Source organism: Zosterops lateralis, assembly GCF_965231275.1.
Source record: "Zosterops lateralis genome assembly, chromosome: 29".
In the NCBI taxonomy this organism is placed as follows: Eukaryota; Metazoa; Chordata; class Aves; order Passeriformes; family Zosteropidae; genus Zosterops; species Zosterops lateralis.
The window spans coordinates 5,461,350-5,485,925 of NC_139789.1; the positions used below are offsets into that span (position 1 = coordinate 5,461,350).

At 55.3% G+C, this 24,576-nt stretch overlaps 1 protein-coding gene across 2 annotated transcripts; it reads right to left on the reverse strand.

Moving 5' to 3' along the window:
• Positions 1 to 1,294: 1,294 nt before the first annotated feature.
• CTXN1 (cortexin 1) lies at positions 1,295 to 7,320 on the reverse strand. Of its 2 annotated transcripts, none has more exons than XM_083880132.1 (4): positions 7,157 to 7,320; positions 3,658 to 3,730; positions 1,478 to 2,264; positions 1,295 to 1,366 (listed from the first exon to the last, which is right to left on the reverse strand). In XM_083880132.1, exon 3 carries the CDS (start codon positions 2,127 to 2,129, stop codon positions 1,875 to 1,877), a length of 255 nt encoding a protein of 84 aa, XP_083736258.1. In that variant the 5' UTR covers positions 2,130 to 2,264; positions 3,658 to 3,730; positions 7,157 to 7,320; the 3' UTR covers positions 1,295 to 1,366; positions 1,478 to 1,874. The 2 variants fall into 2 exon arrangements, with proteins under 2 accessions (XP_083736258.1, XP_083736259.1); XM_083880133.1 differs by having other exon boundaries at positions 1,336 to 1,354; positions 1,472 to 2,264.
• Positions 7,321 to 24,576: the final 17,256 nt, after the last annotated feature.

The window sequence follows — 24,576 nt, forward strand, 5'->3', positions numbered from 1 at the left end:
ACCGCTCTCCTCTTCCTCCTCTTCTTCCTCCTCCTCCTCCTCCTCCTGTCTCAGGGTCCGGTTCCCGTCCCGGGGCGCACAAAGAGCAGCAGGGGCGGCGTGGGGTGGGCACGGTGCGGCTTTATTTCCATGGAGGGGGTGAGGTTCTCCCCCCAACCCCCCCCGAGCTCAAATCCCCCCATAAAACCCTCCCCAGGCCCTCGGGACCCCCCCAGCAGGGACTGGGAGCACTGGGATCCCACCCAGCAGGGACTGGGAGCACTGGGAGCCCACCCAGCAGGGACTGGGAGCACTGGGAGCCCACCCCAGTCAAGACTGGGATTCCCCCAGCAGGGACTGGGAGCACTGGGATCCCACTCTACCAGGACTGGAAGCACTGGGATCCCACCCCAGCCAGGATTGGGCTCACTGGGATGCCCCCAGTTCACTGGGCTCACTGGGATCCCACCCCAGCTCAGACTGGGAGCACTGGGACCCCACCCCAGCATGAACTCGGCTCACTGGGGTTCCACTCTTCCAGGACTGGGCTCACTGGGATCCCACCCCAGCCAAGACTGGGATCCCACTCTGCAGGGACTGGGTGAACTGGGATCCCACCCCAGCAGGGACTGGGATTCCCCCAGCAGGGACTGGATGAACTGGGAACTGCCCAAGGAGCTTCTCCCGAGGGTTTTTTGGGGACCCTGGACCCCCCTGGTGTCCCCAGTCTGTTGGGGTGGGGGGATCTCAGTGTCCCTGGCTCAGCCCAGTGTCACCAATTGGGCAGGGCTGGGGGTGAAGGGCCAAGGGGGGGTCTGCACACCTTGAGGGGGGGGGTCTCCACTCATTTTTGGGGGGCGCACAGCAGGACCAAAGCCAGCACTGAGCTCAGGGCACCCCAGACAGACAGACAGACAGACAGAGCTCAGCTACAGGACACACACACACACACACACACACACACACACACACTCACTGGACACGGGCATCACCCCAGGGGGGCACAGGAGGGGCCGGGGCTCAAAACTCGGGGCTGGCACCAACCCGGGGGTCCCAAGGGCAGGTCCCGCCATGCCCCATCCCGACCCCTCTGTGGTACCCCCGGGGTTTGGTGGGGTGGGGTTGGGGGGACAATGAGACCCCCTATAGAACCCCCAATGCCCTGCCCAGAGAACTGCTTAGAAAAGAGAAGAGAAACGCCTAGAAAAGCTCCAGCAGAGATCAGAGCACTGCCCTGCTCTGCCCTGAGCATCCCTGCGGGGTGAGACCACCGTGGGGACGGGGCTGGGGCTGAGACCGGGACCGGGACTGAGATCAGGACCAGGACCAGGGCTGATATCAGGACCAGGGGCTGATACCAGGACCAGGGCTGATACTGGGACCAGGACTGGGGCTGATACTGGGGCTGATACCAGGACCAGGACTGGGCCTGATACCAGGACCAGGGGCTGATACCAGGACCAGGGGCTGATACCAGGACCGGGGCTGATACCAGGACCAGGGGCTGATACCGGGATCAAGGTGTGTTGTAATTCTTTAGGAAAATAATCTCTCCCTTCTGACCCCCTAGAGTCCTTTACTACTTAGAGTGACCCTTCCTTCCTTCCTTGACCCCATTGGTTGTGGCCCAGCTATCTCTCCTCTAACCAGGAGGTTATAAATTATCTCCCCTTCCTTTGCTCTATCTCTTTGTCTCCCCTTCCTTTTGTTCTACCTCTTTCCCCCCTAGAAATTCCAAGAATAAACACCTGGGACAGAGATATCTCACCTCACCCTTAGTATAACTCCCTCCTGACAACTGAGCTAGCTAAATCCCCCAGGAGGAAAAGACAGAAGAGCGAATTTATATCAGATTTTGGAGGCTCCCAGAGCTCAGACTCGGCCCATCCCCGCCCTCACACCAAGGCGTAGTCGAACTGGCCCCTCTCCAGGCCCTCCTTGTGGTCAGTCCAGGAGGAGGCGGGCATGCGGCTGTAGGGGTCCAGCAGGATGCGGAAGCAGCGCACCATCAGCATCACCAGGAACACCAGGAGGAAGATGACGAAGGCGAAGACGGTTTTTTGCTCGGCGTCCATGCCCGAGGCGCCGGCCGGGTGCTCCACCAGGGATGGGGAGAGCAGTTCATAATCCATGGTGGATGCATCATTCATGGCAGAGGTGGGGGGGATCCAGGGTAGGGAGAATTGGGGTGTCCTACACCAGGGGAAGCCAATTTCAGGAGCCTGGGAAAGCTCCTATTCCATGGGAAAAGCCTCGGGAGAGGCTCCTGGCCGAGCCCGGAGCTCCTGGAAGAGAAAAACAGTTGGTGAGGGAAGTGGAATTGGATAACATGGGGATGGGAAAGGGAGGGAGGGAGGAAAGCAAAGCAAGGGAGAAATTGGGTGTCACCCCAACCCGGGACAGCCAATTTCAGGAGCCTGGGAAAGCTCCTATTCCATGGAAAAAGCCTCTGGAGAAGCTCCTGGCCAAGCCCAGAGCTCCTGGAAGGGGAAAACAGAGTCAGTGAGGGAGGTGGGATTGGATAACATTGAGAAAAGGAGGGAGAAAAGCAGAGCAAGGGAGAATTCAGATGTTCCCCCACCCAGGGCAGCCAATTTCAGGAGCCTGGGAAAGCTCCTATTCCATGGAAAAAGCCTCTGGAGAAGCTCCTGGCCAAGCCCAGAGCTCCTGGAAGGCAAAAACAGAGTCAGTGATGGAGGTGGAATTGGATAACATGGGGAGAGATGGGCGAGGGAGGAGGAAATTGGGGTGTGGGGGAAGAGGAGATGGTGAGGGAGGAGGGATTGGATGTGATAAAACAGATGGTGAAGAAGGAGAAGGAGCTGGATGTGGGGAGAGCAGAGATGGATGGGGAGGAGGGACCGGCCACGGGATGCAGCAACAGGAACAGGGGATGGTTCACAGGGAATTCTGGATTTTCTGGAAAGCTCAGGAATATTATGATGATGATGATGGGGGCACCAGGCACAGGGAATTCTGGATTTTCTGATAAACTCAGGGAGATGATGATGATGGGGGCACCAGGAAGGTTCACAAGGAATTTTGGATTTTCCTGACAAGCTCAGGAAGATAATGATGATGGAGGCACCAGGCAAAGGGGAGGTGCACAGGGAATTCTGGATTTTCTGGCAAGCTCAGGGAGATGATGATGAGGGCACAAGACACAGGGCTGGTGGGCAGCTCCAGGCACAGCTCCAGGCTCCTCCTCTGCCCATAAATCCCCAACAACCCCTGGAGATGCCCAAGGAACCCTTTGGAAACCCAAATCCCAGGAAATCCCCACCAAAAAGGAGCTGTGGGGGCAGAGGGGCTGGGTGGGGATCAGGTCAAGGGGTTTGGGGCTGATTCCTGCAAGTTTGGAGCTGATTCCTGCAGGGTCTGGAGCTGATTCCTGCAGGGTTTGGAGCTCATTCCTGCAGGGTTTGGAGCTCATTCCTGCAGGGTCTGGAGCTGATTCCTGCAGGGTTTGGAGCTGATTCCCAAAGGGTTTGGGGCTGATTCCTGAGGGGTTTGGAGCTCATTCCTGCAGGATTTGGAGCTGATTCCTGCAGGGTTTGGGGCTGATTCCCGGGGGGTTTGGGGCTGATTCCTGCAGGGTTTGGAGCTGATTCCTGCAGGGTTTGGAGCTGATTCCTGCAGGGTTTGGAGCTGATTCCCGAGGGAAATGGGAGCACCCACCTGGAGCAGGGCCAGGCTGAGCCCACACAGCCCCGTCACCCAGGGAGCCTCGGCGGGGTCCGTCTGTCCGGGGCTTTGGGAGGGACAGAGAGAACAGGGACAGGGTTAATGGGGTTGTGGGAGCTGCAGGGAGCACAGCAGAATGTCCTGGGAGACCTCTGGAATTGCCAGCGGCTCCGGGGAGCTCAGCCAGGAGAAATCCACACCAACATCCCTGGAATATTCACAGGGATGTCCCTGGAATATCCACATCAATGTCTCTGGAATATCCACACCAATATTAGTGGAATATCCACACCAATATTCTTGGAATATTCACACCAGTATCAGTGGAATATTCACACAAATATCCCTGGAATATTCGCACCAATATCAGTGCCAGTGGAACATCCACATCAATATCAGTGGAATATTCACATCAGTATCCCTGGAATATCGACACCAATATCCCTGGAATATTCACATCAATGTCCCTGGAATATCCACAGAGATATCCCTGGATAATTCACACCAATATCAGTGGAATATTCACACAAATGCCCCTGGAATATCCACAGGGATATCCCTGGATGGTCCACACCAATATCAGTGGAATATCGACATCAATATCCCTGGAATATTCACATCAATGTCCCTGGAATATTCACACCAATATCAGTGTCACATTCACATCAATGTTCCTGGAATATCCACATCAATATTCCTGGGAGAACATCCATGACAACCTGCCTGGGAAAACATCCACGTCATCCTGCCTGGGAGAACATTGACACCACCCCCTCAGGAGAGCAGCCACACCAAAATCCATGGAATATCCGCACCAAAATCCATGGAATATCCACACCAAAATCCATGGAATATCCACACCAAAATCCATGGAATATCTGCACCAAAATCCATGGAATATCTGCACCAAAATCCCTGGAATATCCGCACCAAAATCCATGGAATATCCACACCAATATCCCTGGAATATCCACACCAAAATCCATGGAATATCCGCACCAAAATCCATGGAATATCTGCACCAAAATCCATGGAATAGCCACACCAAAATCCCTGGAATATCCACACCAAAATCCCTGGAATATCCACACCAAAATCCATGGAATATCCACACCAATATCCCTGGAATATCCACACCAAAATCCATGGAATATCCGCACCAATATCCCTGGAATATCCACACCAATGTCCCCTCTCAGCATCCTGGAGCTTAAATTCAGATTCCAGAAAATCCATTTTCCTGGAAAAACACCCAAAAATTTCCCTGGGAGAGCTCAGGAGCATCCCCTGCCCTCCCTGGCAGTGATATCCAATATCCAGTATTCAATATCCAATATCCAATATCCAATATTCAATATCCCATATCCAATATGCAATATCCAATACCCATCATCCAATATCCAACATCCAGTATCCAGTATCTAGTACTCAATATCCAATATTCAATATTCAATATTCAATATTCAATATCCAGTATCCAATACCCAATTTTAGCTATACTATTTAGATATTAATGCAAATTATATATTTATATATAATACAAGTGATTCATATATTTTATATATATAAATCACATATTTTATATATACAATTTATATACAATTTGTAATATATATACTAATTACGTATTTATATATATTATAAATTATTTATGTTGGGTGGAATTGGGTGGAATTTTGGATGGAATTGGATGGAATTAGATGGATTTTCTGATGGAATTAGATGGAATTTTGGATGGAATTGGATGGAACTGGATGGAATTGGATGAATTGAGTGGAATTTTGGATGGAATTGGATGCAATTTTGGATGCAATTTTGGATGGAATTGGTGGAATTTTGGATGGAATTGGATGCAATTTTGGATGGAATTTTGGATTGAATTTTGGGTGGAATTGGATGGAATTTTGGATGGAATTGGGTGGAATTTTGGATGGAATTGGATGGAACTGGATAGAATTGGATGAATTGAGTGGAATTTTGGATGGAATTGGATGGAATTTTGGATGGAATTTTGTGTGGAATTGGATGGAACTGGATGGAATTTTGGATAGAATTGGGTGGAATTGGATAGAATTTTGGATGGAATTGGACGGAACTGGATGGAAATTTAAATGGAATTTTGGATTGAATTTTGGATTGAATTTTGGATTGAATTTTGGATGGAACTGGACGACCTTTGAGTCCCATCCATCCCATCCCATCCCCTGCCTGTTCTCTGCCTTTCCCGGGAATTCTGAGCCGATCCGTCCCCGGCTCGGGCCCCTCGGAGGAGGAGGAGGAGGAGGAGGAGGAGGAGGCCGCTGTTATTTCAGGAACAGCTGATGGAGTTTTATTAAGATTTTATTCCTGTTCCCTTAGTAACTCCAAAGACACGAGCGAGGAAATCGCTTAATAGGGACGGAGCTCACAAAGGAACAGGATCACTGTCAACAATTCCGAGTTTTTTCTGGGAATGAGGCACGAATTAAATGTTAATTTGGGAAGAGGCAGATACCTAATGAGGGGTTTGTTTGGAGCAAAGGAGGGGGTCGGCACAGGGCCAGGCAGGGTCCGGGGGTGGGGTGGGGAACGGGGCCTGGATTTGGGGTGGGGTGTGGGGTGGGGAATGGGGTCTGGGTTTGGGGTGCAGGGCAGGATCCAGATTTGGGGTGGGGAACAGAATCCAGGTTTGGGGTGCAGGGCAAGATCTGGGTCGGATGGAGAACAAGATCCAGGTTTGGGATGGAGGGAAGGGTCTGGGTTTGGGGTGGAGGGCAGGATCTGGGTTTGGGGTGAAGAGCAATCTGGGTTTGAGGTGGAGAATGGGATCTGGGTTTGGGGTGGAGAACTGGATCCAGATTTGGGGTGCAGGGCAAGATCTGAGTGGGATGGAGGGCAGGATCCAGGTTTGGAGTGGAGGGCAGGATCTGGGTTTGGGGTGGAGGACAAAATCCGGGTTTAGGGTGGGAAACAGGATCCAGATTTAGGGTGGAGGGCAGGATCTGGGTTTAGGGTGCAAGGCAGGATCTGGGTTTGGGGTAGAGGGCAGGATCCGGGTTTAGGGTGGAGAATGGGATCCAGATTTGGGGTACAGGGCAGGATCTGGGTGTGATGGAGGGCAGGATCTGGGTTTGGGGTGGGAAACAGGATCCAGATTTGGAGTGGAGATCTGGGTTTGGGGTGCAGGGCAGGATCTGGGTTTGGGGTGAAAACACCGTAAAGCCCATCCAAAGCCAACCCCGCCACCTCCCCCTGCCCCAGGCAGCTCCAAGCCCCGGCCTTGGGCACCTCCAGGATCCAGGGGCAGCCCCAGCCCCTCTGGGAATTCCATCTCAACCCCTCCCCACCCTCATCCTAAAAATCCCTCCCTCCTTTCCACCCCAAATCTCCTCTTTTCCCTTCAAACCATCACCCCACCCTCGCCTTGCTCATCAGGGAAAATCTCCCTGGAGTGTTTTTTTGGGACCTGAACTCCTCCAATGTGGGGGAAAGCTCCATCTCTCCTTCCCTTCACCTCCACAGCGGGATCCTGGTGTCCCAGATGTGTCCCAGATGTGTCCCAGATGTGTCCCAGCTGTCCCAGATGTGTCCCAGCTGTCCCAGCCGTGCCCAGCAGGACAGAGGCAGCTCCCTGCTCTCCCCCCCCGGAGCTCCTGGAATCTCCTGCAGTCAAACTTTTGCCTTTTTCAGTCAATGCTGCTGCTGAGGCAGGGCCTGGCAGCCTCTGGAGCAGCTCCAGGGAATCCTGAACTTCCAACAGGATCAACCAGGAGCTGCCCCGAGCCCTCCGTCCCAAATTTGTACCCCCCATCCCAAATTTGTACCCCCTATCCCAAATTTGTGCCCCCCATCCCAAATTTGTGCCCCAGTCAAAGCTCCTGGGGAGACCAGAGCTGTTCCCATTCTTTTTTTGGGAGTAAAAGGCAAGGCTGGGATAATCCAAATTTTCCTCTCTCTCTTTCCTTGTTGTGCATCCCAAAGATGTTTTGTCCCTGGAAATGTGAAATCTGCTCCTGTTCCTGCCTGTGGCCCCAGCTCGGGGCTGCTGCTCCTCTGTGCTGCCCCAGCAGGGATCAAAGTGATCCCATGGCAGGAATCCGACCCGCTGGGATCCACTGGGATCCACTGGGGATGGATCCAGGGAGGTCCCAGATCCAGGGAGATCCCAAATCCAGGACGATCCCAAATCCAGGGAAATCCCAAATCCAGGGAGATCCCAAATCCAGGGAGATCCCAAATCCAGGGAGATCCCAAATCCAGGGAGATCCCAAATCCAAGGAGATCCCAAATCCAGGGAAATCCCAGATCCAGGGAGATCCCAAATCCAAGGAGATCCCATCCCTGGGGTTGCCCAGGATGTCCCATCCCCTTCAGGACCATCCAAGGGAAAGATTCCCCAAAATTCCCATCTCTGACCCCCCTAATCCCCACCAAGACCCTTCTCCCAAACCCATCCAACCCCCAGAAAATGCTGTTCCCACCCCAAATCCTCCCACCCGCCCTCTGGGCCATTTCCCAGCCCTGAGCCCACCCAGGGGTGCAGATTTGGGGGTCCCTGGCAGGGTTTTTCCCCCTGGGGGTGCAGATTTGGGGGTCCTGGGCAGGGTTTTGCCCCCTGGGGGTGCAGATTTGGGGGTCCCAGGCAGGGTTTTGCCCCCTGGGGGTGCGGTACCTGCCTGCCCCGGGCTCTGGGCTCCATCCCCGGGCATCCCGGAGCTCCCAGAGCCGCTGCTGCTGCTGGAGCGGGTTGGGTTCCTATGGCGATGTGGAATCAATTAGAATTAAAAAAAAAAAAAAAAAAAAAAAAAAGGTGGAGCGCAGCAATTGGAGAAGTTTCCTGGGAAAAGCCAGACTGTGGGAGGGCTCGGGGATGGGCTGAGCTGCTCATCCCTGGATCAAAAAAAATCCTTCTGATCTCCTGGAGAGCTCCTGGATCCCCAAAAAATCCTTCTGATCTCCTGGGGAGCTCCTGGATCCCCAAAAACCACCTCTTTGATCTCTGGGGAGCTCCTGGATCCCAAAAAATCGTTCTGATCTCCTGGGGAGCTCCTGGATCCCAAAAACCTCCCCAGTGATCTCTGGGGAGCTCCTGGATCCCAAAAAATCCTTCTGATCTCCTGGGGAGCTCCTGGATCCCAAAAAATCCTTCTGATCCCTGAGGAGCTCCTGTGCTCCCCAAATCCCAAATCTGATCCTTGGGAAACTCTTTCCCACAGGGAAAATTCCTTGGGAATATTTGGAAACAGCCCCAGGTTTTCCTGCTCTGCCCAGCTCGGCTCTGGTGGAATTTGGTGTTTCTGGGAGGAGCCCACGGGGAGTTTTCCACACTCCAGCAGGGCAGGGAGCGCTCAGAGCCCGGGGCAGCCTCAGCAGGGGGAAATTAAAATTGGTTTTGTTTTGTTTGTCCTCAGGGCCCTGGCAGGGCTGGGAGGGGATGGATGAACGATTCCTCAAGGTCTCCTCCCCACCTGCTCCTGGAGGAGCCACGGGAGCTGCTGGGGCTGCCCTGGCAGGTCCCTGAGTTCCTCTGGAGAAATTCTGGTGCTGTCCCTGTCCCCAAATCCTAAATGTGGCCAGGGGTGACTAAATGTCTCCCCTTTTATCCATCCACCATCCATCCATGGATCCATCCATCCCTTTATCTCTTCATCCATCCATCCATCCATCCATCCATCCATCCATCCATCCATCCATCCATCCATCCCTCCATCCATCCATCCATCCATCCCTCCATCCATCCATCCCTCCATCCCTTTATCTCTTTATTCCTTTATCCATCCCTCCCTCCATCTCCCGAATCCCTGGAATTTTCCCACCCCGGGCTGGATGACCCTTGGACCCCCCTGGTTCAGTGGGAGATTCCCAAGGGATGGGACTGGATGGGATTTAATTCCCTTCCAACCCAAACCATCTCGGCTTTTTTTTTAATTATTATTTTTTAAAATTCAAGTTTAATCCCAAAACTTTTGTCCCAAAATTCCTCTGCCTGTCCCGAATCCCCTGGAATTTATCCCCCAACTCCCATCCTGTGGGAATTGCTGTGTGCATCTTCCCTCTCTCCTTGGAAAGGTTTCAGAGCTGGAGGAGATCCTTGTGCTGAGGAGATTTTTCCTCTTACAACACAAAAAATCTGGATGGTCCTTGGGGGGAACCGGGGACGGAGGTGCCCTGAGGCACAGGGATGGTTCTGGCACTCAGGAATATCCACCCCAGCCCTGCCTCAAAGCAGGGATTTGGAGCTGAAACTGCAGAATTTGGGGGATGCTGAACAAATTCCAGGTGGAGACAGGAATGGATTTGGTTCCTCCTGGGCATTAAAATGAGGTTCAGCCTCTGCATTGTCCCCTCACTCAGCCCTGTGCTTTGGGGAGAGGAAAATCTGAGTTTTCCTCTGATCAGGACTCCCTTCCCCGTGAAAAGCCATAAATCTCTGGCAGGATCTGAGCCCTTTTTTTTCAGTGCTGACAAAGGGATCTGTGAGAGCTGCTCTGGGTACAGCCCTGTGGCACCGAGTGACTCTTCCTGCTTGGAGGACAATCCCACACTTGGCTGCTCCAGTTCCAGGCCAAAAAAAAAAAAAAAACCCAAAAAATAAAATGAAATAAAATTTTTAAAAAAAATTAAAAAAAATTTAAAAATTAAAAAAAAAACAAAAAAAGAAAAGAAAAAATAAAAAAGAAAAAATAAAAATAATTAAAAAAAAAATCATTGCTGGGGGAAAAAACCATTTGTGATTCCTGCAGGTTCCAGCCGTGGAAGGTTGGATTTAAGGAAAAAGAAAGAAAATCACTTTGGACTTTATTTGGGAGACTGAGCTGCTGCAGGAGGAGAAATTCCTGCATGGAAAAGGTGGGAAGGCCTTGGGACAGGGTGAGTTCCCACTCCTGGAGGGAATTTGGGGGCCCTGGCAGTGCTGGGAATGGTTTGGGCTCCATATTCTTGAAGGTTTTATCCAACCCTCACAATCCCATGAGAGTTACTTTTTGAGTTACTAAGGGAATAAAATCTGAATAAAATTTGTAGGGTTACTTTTTTGAGTTACTAAGGGAACAGGAATAAAATCTGAAGGGTTACTTTTTGAGTTACTAAGGGAACAGGAATAAAATCTGAATAAAATTTGTATTAATTTATAAATTCCGGGCAGCTCCCACTCCCCTTTCCAGGGCAGCACTGAGGGCTCATTCCCAAATTTTTTTCCATCCCTGGTGACACTGAGGGATTGTCCTGTCCTGTCCTGTCCTGTCCTGTCCTGTCCTGTCCTGTCCCGTCCTGTCCTGTCCTGTCCCGTCCTGTCCTTTCCAGGCTCCCCTGCTCAAGCAGAGAATTCCCAGCCCAGCCCTGCAGAGCTCTCCTGGGCAGGTGAGGGATGTTTCACACCTGAGCTGTTCCCTGATCATGATGGGAACTCTCCCTGCACAAAATCCCAGCCCCAGCAGCTCCTGCTGAGGAGAGAAGAGAAATCCCCATCCTTTGGATGCTCCAAAGAGGAAAAGGAAAAAGGAGCAGGAATTTCTGAGGTCAAGGAGGAAAACCAAATTCCCTGAGGTCACCCCACAGAGGAATCAGGAGAATCCATAACTGTGGATAATCAAATTTTTACAGTTTTCCACCCAAACCAGCCCTGCCTGGTGGAGCCAGAGAGGTTTGTGACACCAAAACCAGGTTTGTGACACCAAAACCATCCTGTCCCCAGCAGCTCCCACTGAGAAAAGAGGGGAGAAATCCCAATCCTTTGGATGCTCCAAAGAGGAAAAGGAAAAGGAAAAAGGAGCAGGAATTTCTGAGGTCAAGCAAACACAAGAAATCAGAGGAATCCACGGCTGTGGATAATCAAATTTTTACAGTTTTCCACCTAAACCAGCCCTCCCTGGTGGAGCCAGAGAGGTTTGTGACACCAAAACCAGGGCGGTGACACCAAAACCAGGGCAGTGACACCAAAACCAGGTTGGTGACACCAAAACCAGGACAGTGACAGTGGGGCCAGCCCTGCCTGGTTGACCAGGGAGCTCTGGGGACACCGTGACAACCCCAGGAGAGGCTTGGGCACCTCCAGAGCCACAAAACCTTCCCTGATCCCTCTTTCCTCACCACAAAACAGGAAATTCCCAATCCCTGTCACCCCCAGAGCCCCCGGGGAGGATTTTGGTGCCAATCCAGGTCACCCAGAAGCTCCAGGCCACAAATTCTGGCAACATTTCCCCATCAATCTCCTCCAAAACTCCCAAAGGAGAATCTCTGGATAACAAGGAACGTCCCATGGGGCCTGGAAGAATTTGTCACCGTCCATAAATCGCCGGGAAATTTATCCCTGGCAGCCCTAAAACTGCACAACCGAGTAATGGGATTTGTCCAAAGCCTTTAACAGGCTGTTCCCCTTGATTTAGAGGCTGTTGAAGTGTCTTTATTTTCTTAGCACATTATTAATTCACATTCTGGCTCCGAGGTGTCTCCAGAGTTGGAGATTTGGGAGGGAGAGCAGGGAAAGGGCAGCTGGAAGGGCTTGAACAGGGAAAAAAAAACAGCTCAGGGTAACTCCAGGGTGGGAATAATCAAAGGTTATCTGTGCCTGGAGTTCCTCATGGAATGGTGGTGCTCAGCTCCAGAGATCTGCACTCAAATTGGGGAATTGTCCCTGTCCCCAAGACTTGGAATTGCAATCCCAGAGCTCCCAGGGCTCTGCACACAAAGATGGGAATTGTTCCCTGTTCCCAAATCTTGGAATTGCAATTGCAGGGCTGTGTACACAAATCTGGGAATTGTTCTCTGTTCCCAGATATTGGAATTGCAATCCCAGAGCTCCCAGGGCTCTGCACACAAAGATGGGAATTACTCCCAGCTCATCCCAATGCCTCTCCCAGTTCATCTCAGTGCCATTCCCATCCCAGTGCCACTCCCAGTTCATCCCAGTGCCAGTTCCTGACACATCCCAGTGCCATTCCCAGTCCATTCCAGTGCCACTTCCAGCTCTTCCCAGTTCATCCCAGTGCCTGGTTCCTGACCCTTCCCAGCGCCACTCCCATCCCAGTGTCACTCCCAGCCCATCCCAGTCCCCCCAGTCCCCCAGTCCCGTTCCCAGCCCGTGGCCCGGGGCTCAGGCTGCCCTGGCACTGGGATGTCCCCGCGCTGCTCCGACATTCCCACAACGTTTCTGCGGTGCCGAGACTGGGATGGCTTCTGGATGGACTTGGGCTGGGATCGCTGTGGGGTCACTGCGGGATCACTGGGATGGATGTGGGATCCCTGGGATCACTGTGGAATCACTGTGGGATCACTGTGGGGTCACTGGGATGGCTGTGGGATGACTATGGGATTCCTGTGGGATTCCTGTGGGGTCACTGTTGGATGACTGTGGGATCCCTGTGGGATCACTGGGATCACTGTGGGATCCCTGTGGGATCACTGTGCGGTTGCTGTGGGATCACTGGGATCACTGTGGGATCACTGGGATCACTGTGATCTCTGTGGTGTCACCATCCCTTCCCGCACAGGAGGGAATTTCCCCTCCTGCCATCCCCGACTCACATTCCCCATCTCCATCACCCCCAGATTTATGTGGGATCCTGCCCCGGGATCCAGGACCTGCCTCTGACCCCTCCCCGGACCAGCCGGGGGAACCAATTCCACAATCCTGGGATGGTTTGGGATGGAAGGACCTTAAACCCCTCCAGTACCATGGACAGGGACATCTCCCACTGTCCCCAACCCCATCCACCGGCCCTGGGAACCTCCAGGGATGGGAACCCCACCTGTCCCAGGCCTGGACAACCCTTTCCATGAAGAAAATTTCCCAATTTCCAATTTAAACTTCCCCTGGCCCAGCCTGATCCTGGAAACAAATCCCAATTTTTTTCACCCCGGCTCCTCGTGCCAATAATTTTGGAAATATTTATCAATCCCCTTGTCCAAATACCCAAATCCAGCCCCCTAAAAGTCCCAAACTCTCCCCAAACCCACGAGCAGTGGGAGAACCTGGGAACAGAGACAAGAATTTCCCTTTTTTTTGCGTTAATTCTCATTTTTCCCTGTTTTTTTTTTTTTTACGAGCCATTAAAACAGGACGGGAACACAAATCCAAGGGATAAATTTACAGAAAAAAAAAAAAAAAAAAAAATAAAAAACCAAACAGGGGAAGGGCGTTTTCTTCTCTCAGTGTGTGCAAACAAACCCCAGAAATCGCTGAGTAATTCCCGGAGCTCTGGGGAAACGATCATTTACTTTTAATTACCAATTAAATGTCTCGCTAATTTCTCGCGTTCAAAAAAAAGCACCGACGGAGCCGCAAACAATCGCCCGGGCAAAATCAGCTTTTTAACGTTTAATTACCGGGGCTCTGCCAATGAATTATTGAGTAAAATGGGCAAAGATTCGGCTCCGGTGGTAAAAATTAAAGGATTTTTTTAATCGTTTCCCGGGTTGGAGTCGCTGTTTGGAGCCGAAGCAACGCCCAGAGAGGTGGGGGAGGATCATGGAGATGAATTTCTCCCAAAAATAATCTTCAATCCCAGTTCTGGTCTTGTTATGGAATTCCAGGATGGGTTGGAGGGGATTTAAATCTCACTCAGGGTCATTCTTGACATGGGGACACCTCTCACTGTCCCAGCCTGGCCTTGGATATTCCAGGGATCCAGGGGCAGCCACAGCTGCTCTGGGAATTCCATCCCAAGGAAAAATTCCTTCCCAAAATCCCTCCCCAGCCCTGCCTTGCTCATCTCCGGCCCCAATCCCATTAAATCCCATTAAATCCCATTAAATCCCAATGAAATCAGTTCCGCTGGTCCAGTCCCGGCTCTGGGGGACAATCCATGTCCTGGGGAGGGTTCAGCCCCTCCTCCCACCCGAAATCCAAGGAAAAATGGACTTTGCAAGGGTCTATTCCATCAAGGAATTCCTGAGGAAAGAGGAGAGGATTCCCTGCCCTGGGAATTCTCTGGGATAGTTCAGAGCAGGAGAGGGAGGAGGAGAGGAGGGACAGCAAAGCCCGGCTGGATTGGGTCCATGGCCTTCCCAAAGCAGGACAAGTGTCCAAGGCTGTCCCTGGGGAGAGTTTGAACCTGGAGAATGTCCCTGAATTCCTGAATCCATCATTCCTTCCATCCCTGGATCCATCATTCCTTCCATCCCTGCATCCTTCACTCCTTCCATCCTTCTATCCCTGACTCCCTCATTTCTTCCATTCCTGATTCCTTCCATCCCTCCATCCCTGCATCCCTCATCCCTTCCATCCCTGGATCCTTGGATTTCTGAATCCTTCCATCCCTGCATCCCTCATTTCTTCCATCCCTGACTACCTGATTCCTTCCATCCCTGATTCCCTGGATCCCTGATTTCTTCCATCCCTGGATTCCTGCATCCCTCACTCTTTCCATCCTTGATTCCCTGATTCCTTCCATCCCTCCATCCCTGCATCCCTGAATCTTTCCATCCCTGGATCCCTCATTCCTTCCATCCCTGGATCCCTCATTCCTTCCATCCCTGACTCCCTGATTTCTTCCATCCCTGGATTCCTGTATCCCTCACTCTTTCCATCTCTGTTTCCCTGATTCCTTCCATCTCTGGATCCCTCATTCCTTCCATCCCTGGATTCCTGCATCCCTCACTCTTTCCATCCCTGATTCCCTCATTCCTTCCATCCCTGGATCCTTGGATTCCTTCCATCCCTGTATCCCTGCATCCCTCCTTCCCCACACCCCTCCAGGCCCTGCAGGAGCCCCGAGGATCTGGGGGAGCACCAGCAGCACCCCCAGAGCTGCTCCTCCTCCTCCTCCTCCTTTCCCACCTCCTCCTCTCTCCTCTCCTCCTCCTCCCCCGCAGTGCCGGCGCCTCTCCCGTCACCGAGATGAGCTGATAAAAATGCAGATCGATGGCAGGGCCAGGGCTCAGCTCCGGGAAATCGATGCTGTTCCTCTGCCCAGAGCTCTCGGTGATTTTATCCACCCCGGGGAGGCTGCGGGGACAGGGGGGATCCCCTTACCCCGTTCCTGCTTCCCTCAGGGGAAGGTCCCGAGCAAACCTGGCCGCAGTTCCCAGAATTTGGAGCAAATCGGGCAGGGGAAGGGGCTGGGAGGGGCTGGTGGATCAAAGGTGCTGAGCTCGGTGAGACCCCCAGGTCCAGATTCTGCTCCAGGGATGTGCTGGGGGAGGGCAGGGTTAGGGAAAGCAGGAATGGCCACAGAGCCAGGGGGGTCTGGATCCTGGAAGGGTCCTGGATCGATCCAAACACTGCCCTGGATCCCAGCTCTGCCCTGGATCAATCCCAGGAAGGTTCCTGGATCCCAAAACTGCCCTGGATCAATCCCAGCTCTGCCCTGGATCCTGGCAGGGCCCTGGATCTATCCCAGCAGGGCCCTGGATCCCGGCAGGGCCTTGGATCAATCCCAGCACTGCTCTGGATCCCAGCCTGGATTGATCCCAGCACTGCCCAGGATCAATCCCAGCTCTGCCCAGGATCAATCCCAGCTCTGCCCTGGATCCCAGCAGGTCCCTCTGGCCCATCCCCATCTCTCCCCCCAGCCAGAGGCTCCCCAGGGCCAGCAATGGGGACAATTGGGGTGACACCCACGGGACAGGGCAGGAGGGGAAGGAGCGTCCCCAGAACCTGATCCCAAATCCTCTTGTCCCAGTGCTGGAACCCTTCCCACACCCTGGGCCAGGCAGGGACAGACGGGGGGACAGACAGGGGGACAGACAGAGGGACAGACAGGGGGACAGACAGGGGGACAGAGAGTGGGACAGACAGGGGACACACAGGGGGACAGACAAAGGGACAGACAGAGGGACAGGATTGTCCAAGCCCCCAGCCTGGGGTGATCCATGTCCCTCCTGGCCCCTGCTCTGGGCTGCAACTCCTGTGCCTGATCCCCTGCCAGGATCCAATTCCAGGATCCCCTGCCAGGATCCCATTCCAGGATCCCATTCCAGGATCCCATTCCAGGATCCCATTCCAGGACCCCATTCCAGCATCCCCTGCCAGGATCCCCGGCTGTCCCCGGCTGTCCCCGCCCGTTCCAGGACACTCTGTGCCATCCCAGTGCCAGGCACTCTCCATCAGGCCCTGATTTATTTCCCTGCCGTGCCCGGGGAGGGGAGGGGAGACATTCCTGGAATCACTTTGGAACCGAGCCGGGCCCTGGCGCTGCTGCCCCGCCTGGAATCCCCATCCAGGGCCTCGGGGATGTGTCTGCCCCCGGCCTGGCACTGCCAGGGCAGAGCTGCAGGTCCCCTGGGGACAAATTTCCCTCCTTTGTGCTCAGGGAAATGCTCCTGATCCCCCCATCCTGCACAAATCCAGGAGAATTCCATGAGATTATCCCAACCCTGCCCCTGGCAGCAGCTCCTTCCTTTGCTGGAGGAGCTTTGGGCTCATCCCACACACTCCTGAGCTGGGAAGGAGAGATCCCACGGATGGAGCAGCTCTGTGGGATCCAGAGGAGCTGCTGGAGACCCTCCTGGCACAGCAGAGTCTCCCCCCCAGCCCTGGAGCCCATCCTGATCCTCACTGGGATTCCCCAAGCTGCCAATGCCCAGCAGAGACCCCCGGGGGTGCCTGGACCCATCCAGGTGTTCCTTTATCCCTCAGTCCTTGGGAAGGGTCCCTGGACCCATCCAGGTATTCCCTCATCCCTCAGTTTTTGGGAAAACTCATCCCCTCATCCCCCAATTTTTGGGAAGGTTCAGTCCCTCATCCCCCAGTCCTTGGGAAGGGTCCCTGGATCCATCCAGGTGTTCCCTCATCCCCCAGTCCTTGGGAAGGGTCCCTGGATCCATCCAGGTGTTCCCTCATCCCCCAGTTTTTGGGAACGCTCATCCCCCTGATTTTGAAAGGGCTCAGATCCTCATTCCCCCAATTTTTGGGAAGGTTCAGCCCCTCCTCCCCCAATTTTTGGGAAGCCTCATCCCCTCATCCCCCAGATTTTGGGAAGGCTCAGCCCTTTATTCCCCAATTTTTGGGAAGGCTCATCCCCTTATTCTCCAGTTTTTGGGAAGATTCATCCCCTCATCCCCCAATTTTTGGGAAAATTCATCCCCCAGTTTTTGGGAAGGCTCATCCCCTCATCCCCCCGATTTTGGAAAGACTCCTTGGGTCCATCCAGGTGTTCCCTCTTCCCCCAGTTTTTGGGAAGCCTCATCCCCCAATTTTAGGGAAGGCTCAACCCTTTATTCCCCAATTTTTGGGAAAACTCATCCCCTCATCCCTCAGTTTTTGGGAAGTCTCATCCCCTCATCCCCCAGTCCTTGGAAAGGCTCAGCCCCTTCTCCCCCAGTTTTTTTGGGAAGGTTCACTCCCTCATCCTCCAGTTTTTGGGAAGGTTCATCCCCCTCATCCCCCAATTTTTTGGAAGGTTCAGCCCCTCATCCTTGGGAAGGTTCATCCTCCAGTCCTTGGGAAGATTCATCCCCTCATCCCCCAGTTTTTGGGAAGGTTCATCCCCCAGTTTTTGGGAAAGCTCAGCCCTTTATTCCCCAGTTTTTGGGAATTTGGGACATCCCCATCAGGGCTCAGCCCCGGATCCCGCTCCGGGCAGGGCTGAAGGAAGGAAAGCAGAGCAGCAGTTACAAAACCCCAGCCCTTGGAGCCGGGAAAAGGGAATTTGGCCGGCACCGCTCACCCTTCCAGCCCTTAATCCCCTCGTTAGCACAGCCCGGCTCAATTAAAGACAAACTCCCGGCCCTGCATTGCAGAGGGGCTGCGGGAGATCCCGGGAATTCAGGAGCCTTTCCCACCCCGGGCAGCTCCAAGGATTTTTCCAGCTGGATTCCATGAGATGAGGAATTCTCCCACCCCCAGAGGGTCCCTCATCCCATCCCAGGCTGGGCCAGGGGATGCGGGGACACCACAAAAGGGATTTTGGGGCTGTGGGATGGGCTGGGAGGGCTCAGGGACATCTCCCACCGTCCCAGGTTGCTCCAAACTCCATCCAGGTTCATCTCCAGAGCCCATTCCAGGCTGGAATAGGATCCAGTAACTCCTGCCAGGCCTTTTTGGGGTTTGTTCCTCTCTGTGACCCCAAATTGCTGCTCTCCTGGGGGCTCAGGGGGTCTCTGCTCCAATTTCACAAACTGAGGGATTCCTGCAGAGGCCAAATGAGCTTCCAAAAAAAGGTTTGGATCCCAAAAATCCTCCCTGAAGGAGGTTCTGCCTCCTGTGGGTGGTTGGGATGCTGAGACTGGCCAGGACAGGAAGGGAAACCACACAAAGCTTTGGGAGGGTGATAAAATTCATGGATTTTAACTGAGCTGGCGGGTCCTGGGAGCTTCCCAGGCTCTAAATCTGCACCTCAGCCACATCCCAGCAGCATCCTGCCCTTCCCACAGCTGGGAATCCTCCAGCCAGGCCTGGTGGGTTCCTCCCCTCGGGAATCTCGGGTGGTTTTCCAGATGGATCAACAATTCCAAATCCACCCCAGATCCCTCTGTGGGTCCCCTCAGTTCCAAACCCACCCCAGATCCCTCTGTGTGTCCCCACAGCTCCTCCCTGCCCGTTCCATCTCCTCCTTGCAGAAACAGCCTCCAGCTCCCACTCAAATCCCACTTTCCCATCCCTGGCTCCCACACTCCATCTCTTATTTCCCATCCCCTGTTATTTATCCCTTTAATCCCGGCTTTATCTCCTCTCCCTGCTCTGCAGCCTCAGCCTAATGGCCCTTAAATTCCCCTTTAGGGGAACCTCAGCTCCATCAATTTTACTTTGTCAGGGGAGCCTCGGCTCCATCAATTCGACTTTTGTCGGGAATATTTTGGAGCCGGCTCCAGGCGCCTGCCAGCCCCGGGAGGAGCAGCTGCCTCGGGGATTTTTTTTTTACAGGATTTACTGGCAGAGCCAGCAGCCCCTCGGGGGTGTCACCGGCTGCTGTCACCGTTCCTGTCACCCGTTTGTCGCCGAGTCGGGGGAGGCGCTGAGCGACCGCTCTGAGCTCCGGCTTTTCCGGCAGCCGCCCACGGCCCTGCTGGGGCCTCTCCTGCCTGCCCTGGGCTGGGCACGGTGCTCTCCATCCATCCATCCCTCCGTCCACCTGTCTGTCCGTCCATCCATCCGTCTGTCCATCCATCCATCCATCCATCCATCCATCCATCCATCCCTCCATCCATCCCTCCATCCATCCCTCCATCCCTCCATCCATCCCTCCATCCATCCATCCATCCATCCATCCCTCCATCCATCCATCCATCCATCCATCCATCCGTCCATCCCTCCATCCATCCATCCATCCATCCATCCATCCATCCATCCGTCCATCCCTCCATCCATCCATCCCTCCATCCATCCATCCATCCATCCATCCATCCATCCATCCATCCATCCATCCATCCATCCATCCATCCCTCTGTCCGTCCATCCATCCATCCATCCATCCATCCATCCATCCATCCATCCATCCATCCATCCCTCCATCCCTCCATCCCTCCATCCCTCCATCCATCCATCCCTCCATCCATCCATCCCTCCATCCATCCATCCCTCCATCCATCCATCCATCCATCCATCCATCTAATCTCCCCGCTGAGCCCCAGGAACGCTGCCCCGGCACCGGGAAGGAGAAGGAGCAGATTTTTCCCAGCAGCGGGAGAGCAGCAGGACACACCTGCAACAGGTGGATGGAGGATTTTTTGGGGTCCTGGAGCTCGTCCCGGCTTGTCGGGGGTTTGTTTGTGTTGGAAAAGTGATGGAGGCTCGTTGTCAGTGCTGACAGCAGTGACTGTGTGCCCTGAACACGGTGTTAAATCCCTGTGGGGATGGGGATAATGGGATGGGGATGAGGCTGTACTGGGGGTGTATTGGGCTGCACTGGGGCTGTGCTGAGGCCATGCTGGAGCCGTACTGAGCTGTACTGGGGCCGTACTGGGGCCATACTGGGGCCATACTGGGGCCATACTGGAGCCATACTGGGGCCATACTGGGGCCATACTGGGGCCATACTGGTCCATACTGGGGCCGTACTGGGGCTGTACTGGGGCCGTACTGGGGCTGTACTGGGGCCATACTGGGGCCGTACTGGGGCCATACTGGGGCCATACTGGGGCCATACTGGAGCCATACTGGGGCCATACTGGGGACATACTGGGGCCATACTGGGGCTGTACTGGGGCTGTACTGGGGCTGTACTGGGCTGTACTTGGGCTGTACTGGGGACATACTGGGGCCATACTGGGGCCGTACTGGGGCCATACTGGGGCTGTACTGGGCTGTACTTGGGCCATACTGGGGCCATACTGGGGCCATACTGGGGCTGTACTGGGGCTGTACTGGGCTGTACTTGGGCTGTACTGGGGACATACTGGGGCCATACTGGGGCCATACTGGGGCTGTACTGGGGCTGTACTGGGGCTGTACTGGGCTGTACTTGGGCTGTACTGGGGACATACTGGGGCCATACTGGGGCCATACTGGGGCTGTACTGGGGCTGTACTGGGGCTGTACTGGGCTGTACTTGGGCTGTACTGGGGACATACTGGGGCCATACTGGGGCCGTACTGGGGCCATACTGGGGCTGTACTGGGGCTGTACTGGGGCCATACTGGGGCCATGCTGGGGCCGTACTGGGGCTGTACTGGAGCCATACTGGGCCATACTGGGGCTGTACTGGAGCCATACTGGGCCATACTGGGGCTGTACTGGGGCTGTACTGGGGCCATACTGGGGCTGTACTGGAGCCATACTGGGCCATACTGGGGCCGTACTGGGGCCATACTGGGGCCATACTGGGGCCATGCTGGGGCCGTACTGGGGCTGTACTGGGGCCATACTGGGACCATACTGGGGCCATACTGGGGCTGTACTGGGGACATACTGGGGCCATGCTGGGGCTGTACTGGGGCTGTACTGGGGACATACTGGGGCCATGCTGGGGCTGTACTGGGGCTGTACTGGAGCCATACTGGGCCATACTGGGGCTCTGGGGTTCAGCCCTTTATCCCCCCTGGGCTCCAGCAGCTCCTTTTCATCCCCAAAGTTTCCCCTCCAGCCGCTTTCCCAGAGCCGGGCTGGGCACCCCAAAAATCCCCAAAAATCCCTCATTGCCCGAGGGGCTTCAGCAGCCGCCCCTTTGCTCCCCGTCCACCAAAACCCCAAAATCAGCGGCTTTGCAGCAGCAGCTGCGGGAATTCCTTGTTTTCCACTTCTTCTTCTTTCCCATCCCCAAAATGCCCAGCCCGGGTGAGAATTCTCCTAAAATTTCTCATTTTTTTTCCTCTTTTTCTTCCCTTCACACCCCAGGTTGTCACAGACCCCTGGAGCCCAGAGATACTGAACCGGCCTGAGATACCGGACCTGCCCGGGGGTACAGAACCTGCCCAGGGATACAGAACCTGCCCAGGGATACTGGACCCGCAGGGAAACACCCAGGGGCAGCCGGTACCGGGATGGGCACCGGGAATGACACCGGGATGAGCTCAGGGAGCGGTACCGGGATGGCACCGGGATCGCACCGGGATCAGCACCGGGAGCGGTACCGGGAATGGCACCGGGAATGGCACCGGGAGCGGTACCAGGATCTCACCGGGATCAGCACCGGGAGCAGTACCGGGAATGGCACCGGGAATGACATGGGGAGCGGTACCGGGATCTCACCGGGATCAGCACAGGGAGTGGCACCGGGAATGACACCGGGATCGGGATTACACCGGGAGCAGCACCAGGAATGATACCGGGAATGGCACCGGGATCAGCACTGGGAATGGCACTGGGATCACACTGGAAGCGGTACCGGGATCAGCACCGGGATAACACTAGGATTGGCACTGGGAATGACACCGGGAGCGGTATCGGGATCGGCACCAGCACCGGGAATGACACCGGGAATGAGCACCGGGATCAGCACCAGGATCTCACCGGGAATGATACTGGGGATGACACCGGGATCTCACCGGGATCTCACCGGGAATGAGCACCCGGTGAATGATGATCATCACTGGGATCATCACTGGGATCATCACCGGGATCTCACCGGGATCTCACCGGGATCTCACCGGTACCGGAGCCCCCTCTCCTCCCGCAGCGCCCCTGCGGACCCGCGGGCGGGCGGTGCCCGGTGCACCCCCCCATAAAAAACCCTCAAACTTTCCCGTTTTCCCCCCTCCCCGTTCCCCCCCGCTCCCTCCCCGCTCACCTGCGCTCCGGGCACCGCGCGGGGGCCGCGCCCGCCCCGCCGCTCCCCGCGCCCATCCGGACCGGCCCCGGCCCCGGCCCCGGCACCGGCACCGCCTCTCCCGCCCGGGGGAGGGAAATAACGGAGCGGAGCCACCGGGAGCGGCGGCGGCGGAGGCGCTTGCGGGGCTTTGCGGGGTTTGAATTCCTCCGAGCGGCCCTGATTGGGCTGAGGAACCGGGAAAAGGGGGGGAAAAGGATGGGAGGAGGGTCCGGGATGGGGAGGGGGGACAGGGAGGGGGAGAGGGGACAGGGGGATGCGGAGGGATGGAGGGAGGCGGGGGAGGTGAGGGATGCGGGATGCGGGAGATGGAGGATGCGGGGGTGTGGTACCGGCCCGGGGGGGATGGAGGAGGAGGAGGAGGAGGAAGGAGGGAGGGGTGGGAGAGGATGAGGAGGGGGATGGGGTGAGGTGTGGGATGAGGGGAAGGTGTGAGGGGTGTGGGGCTGGGGGGGTGAGGGGGGAGGCGGGGCCGGGAGGGGGATTTTGGGGATGTGGGAACCCGGGGATACAGGTGGGGTGGGGGGTGTGCAGGGATGCTGTGCTTTGGGGGGATTTTAGGGGTGTGGTACCCTGGGGGGATTTTAGGGATGCAGGGTTGTGTTATCCTGGGGGGATTTTAGGGATATGGTAACCCGGGGATACAGGTGGGATGGGGAGGGGATGCCGGGCCTTGGGGGGGCTAGGGGTGTGGTACCCTGGGGGGATTTTAGGGGTGTGGTACCCTGAGGAGATGCAGGGATGTTTTGCCCTGTGGGGATTTTAGGGATGCAGGGGTGTGGTACCCTGGGGGGATGCAGGGATGTTTTGCCCTATAGGGATTTTAGGGATGCAGGGGTGTGGTACCCTGGGGGGATGCAGGGATGAGGGATGTTGTGCCCTGTGGAGATTTTAGGGATATGGTGCTCTGGGGGGATTTTAGGGATGCAGGAATGTGGTACCCTGGGGGGATGCAGGGATGTTTTGCCCTGTGGGGATTTTAGGGATGCAGGGGTGTGGTACCCTGGGGCTGCAGGGGCTCTGCTGTCGTGGGGACACCCGGGGAGGTGACAGCACAGGGGACAGGGACAGGGGGCTGCAGTGGGCGTGGTCCTGCAGGACTCGGGGGATGCAGGGATGGGCAGGGATGGGAATGATGTGAAGATACGGGATTGGGGGTCAAGGTGGCTGCAGGAGCATCCAGGGGGGTGGCCCTGGAGACGAGGGGGACAGGAGGGGCCGGGGGGGTGACAGGAGGGGACAGGAGTGGCCCTGGGGGTGAGGGGGGACAGTAGGGGCCGGGGGGGTGACAGGAGGGGACAGGAGTGGCCCTGGGGGTGAGGGGGACAGGAGGGGCCGGGGGGGTGACAGGAAGGGGACACAGCCTTGGGGCAGCCCCGAGCTGGGACAGGCAGGAGGGATCCAGGCCCTACAGGGGTTTTTAACAGGGAAAGATCCTTTCCAAATGCCAGAGTGGAATTCCAGCAGTGCTGCTGGTCGTGCTCAGTGTCCTGCTCATTCCCAATCTGTTCATTCCATCCTGCCCATCCCACTCTGCCCATCCCACCCTGCCCATCCCACCCTGCCCATCCCACCCTGCCCATCCCACCCTGCCCATCCCATCCTGCTCATCCCATTCTGCTCATTCCCAATCTATTTATCTCACCCTGCTCATCACAACCTGTTTATCTCATCCTGCCCATCCCACCCTGCTCATCCCAATCCTGCCACTCCTACTCATCCCACCCTGATCATTCCCAATCTGTTTATCTCATCCTGCCCATCCCACTCCACTCATCCCAATCCTGCTCAT

Excerpts from the sequence above, each read along its gene's own strand:
- CTXN1 (XM_083880132.1), bottom strand. The coding sequence starts at position 2,129 with ATGAATGATGCATCCACCATGGATTATGAACTGCTCTCCCCATCCCTG.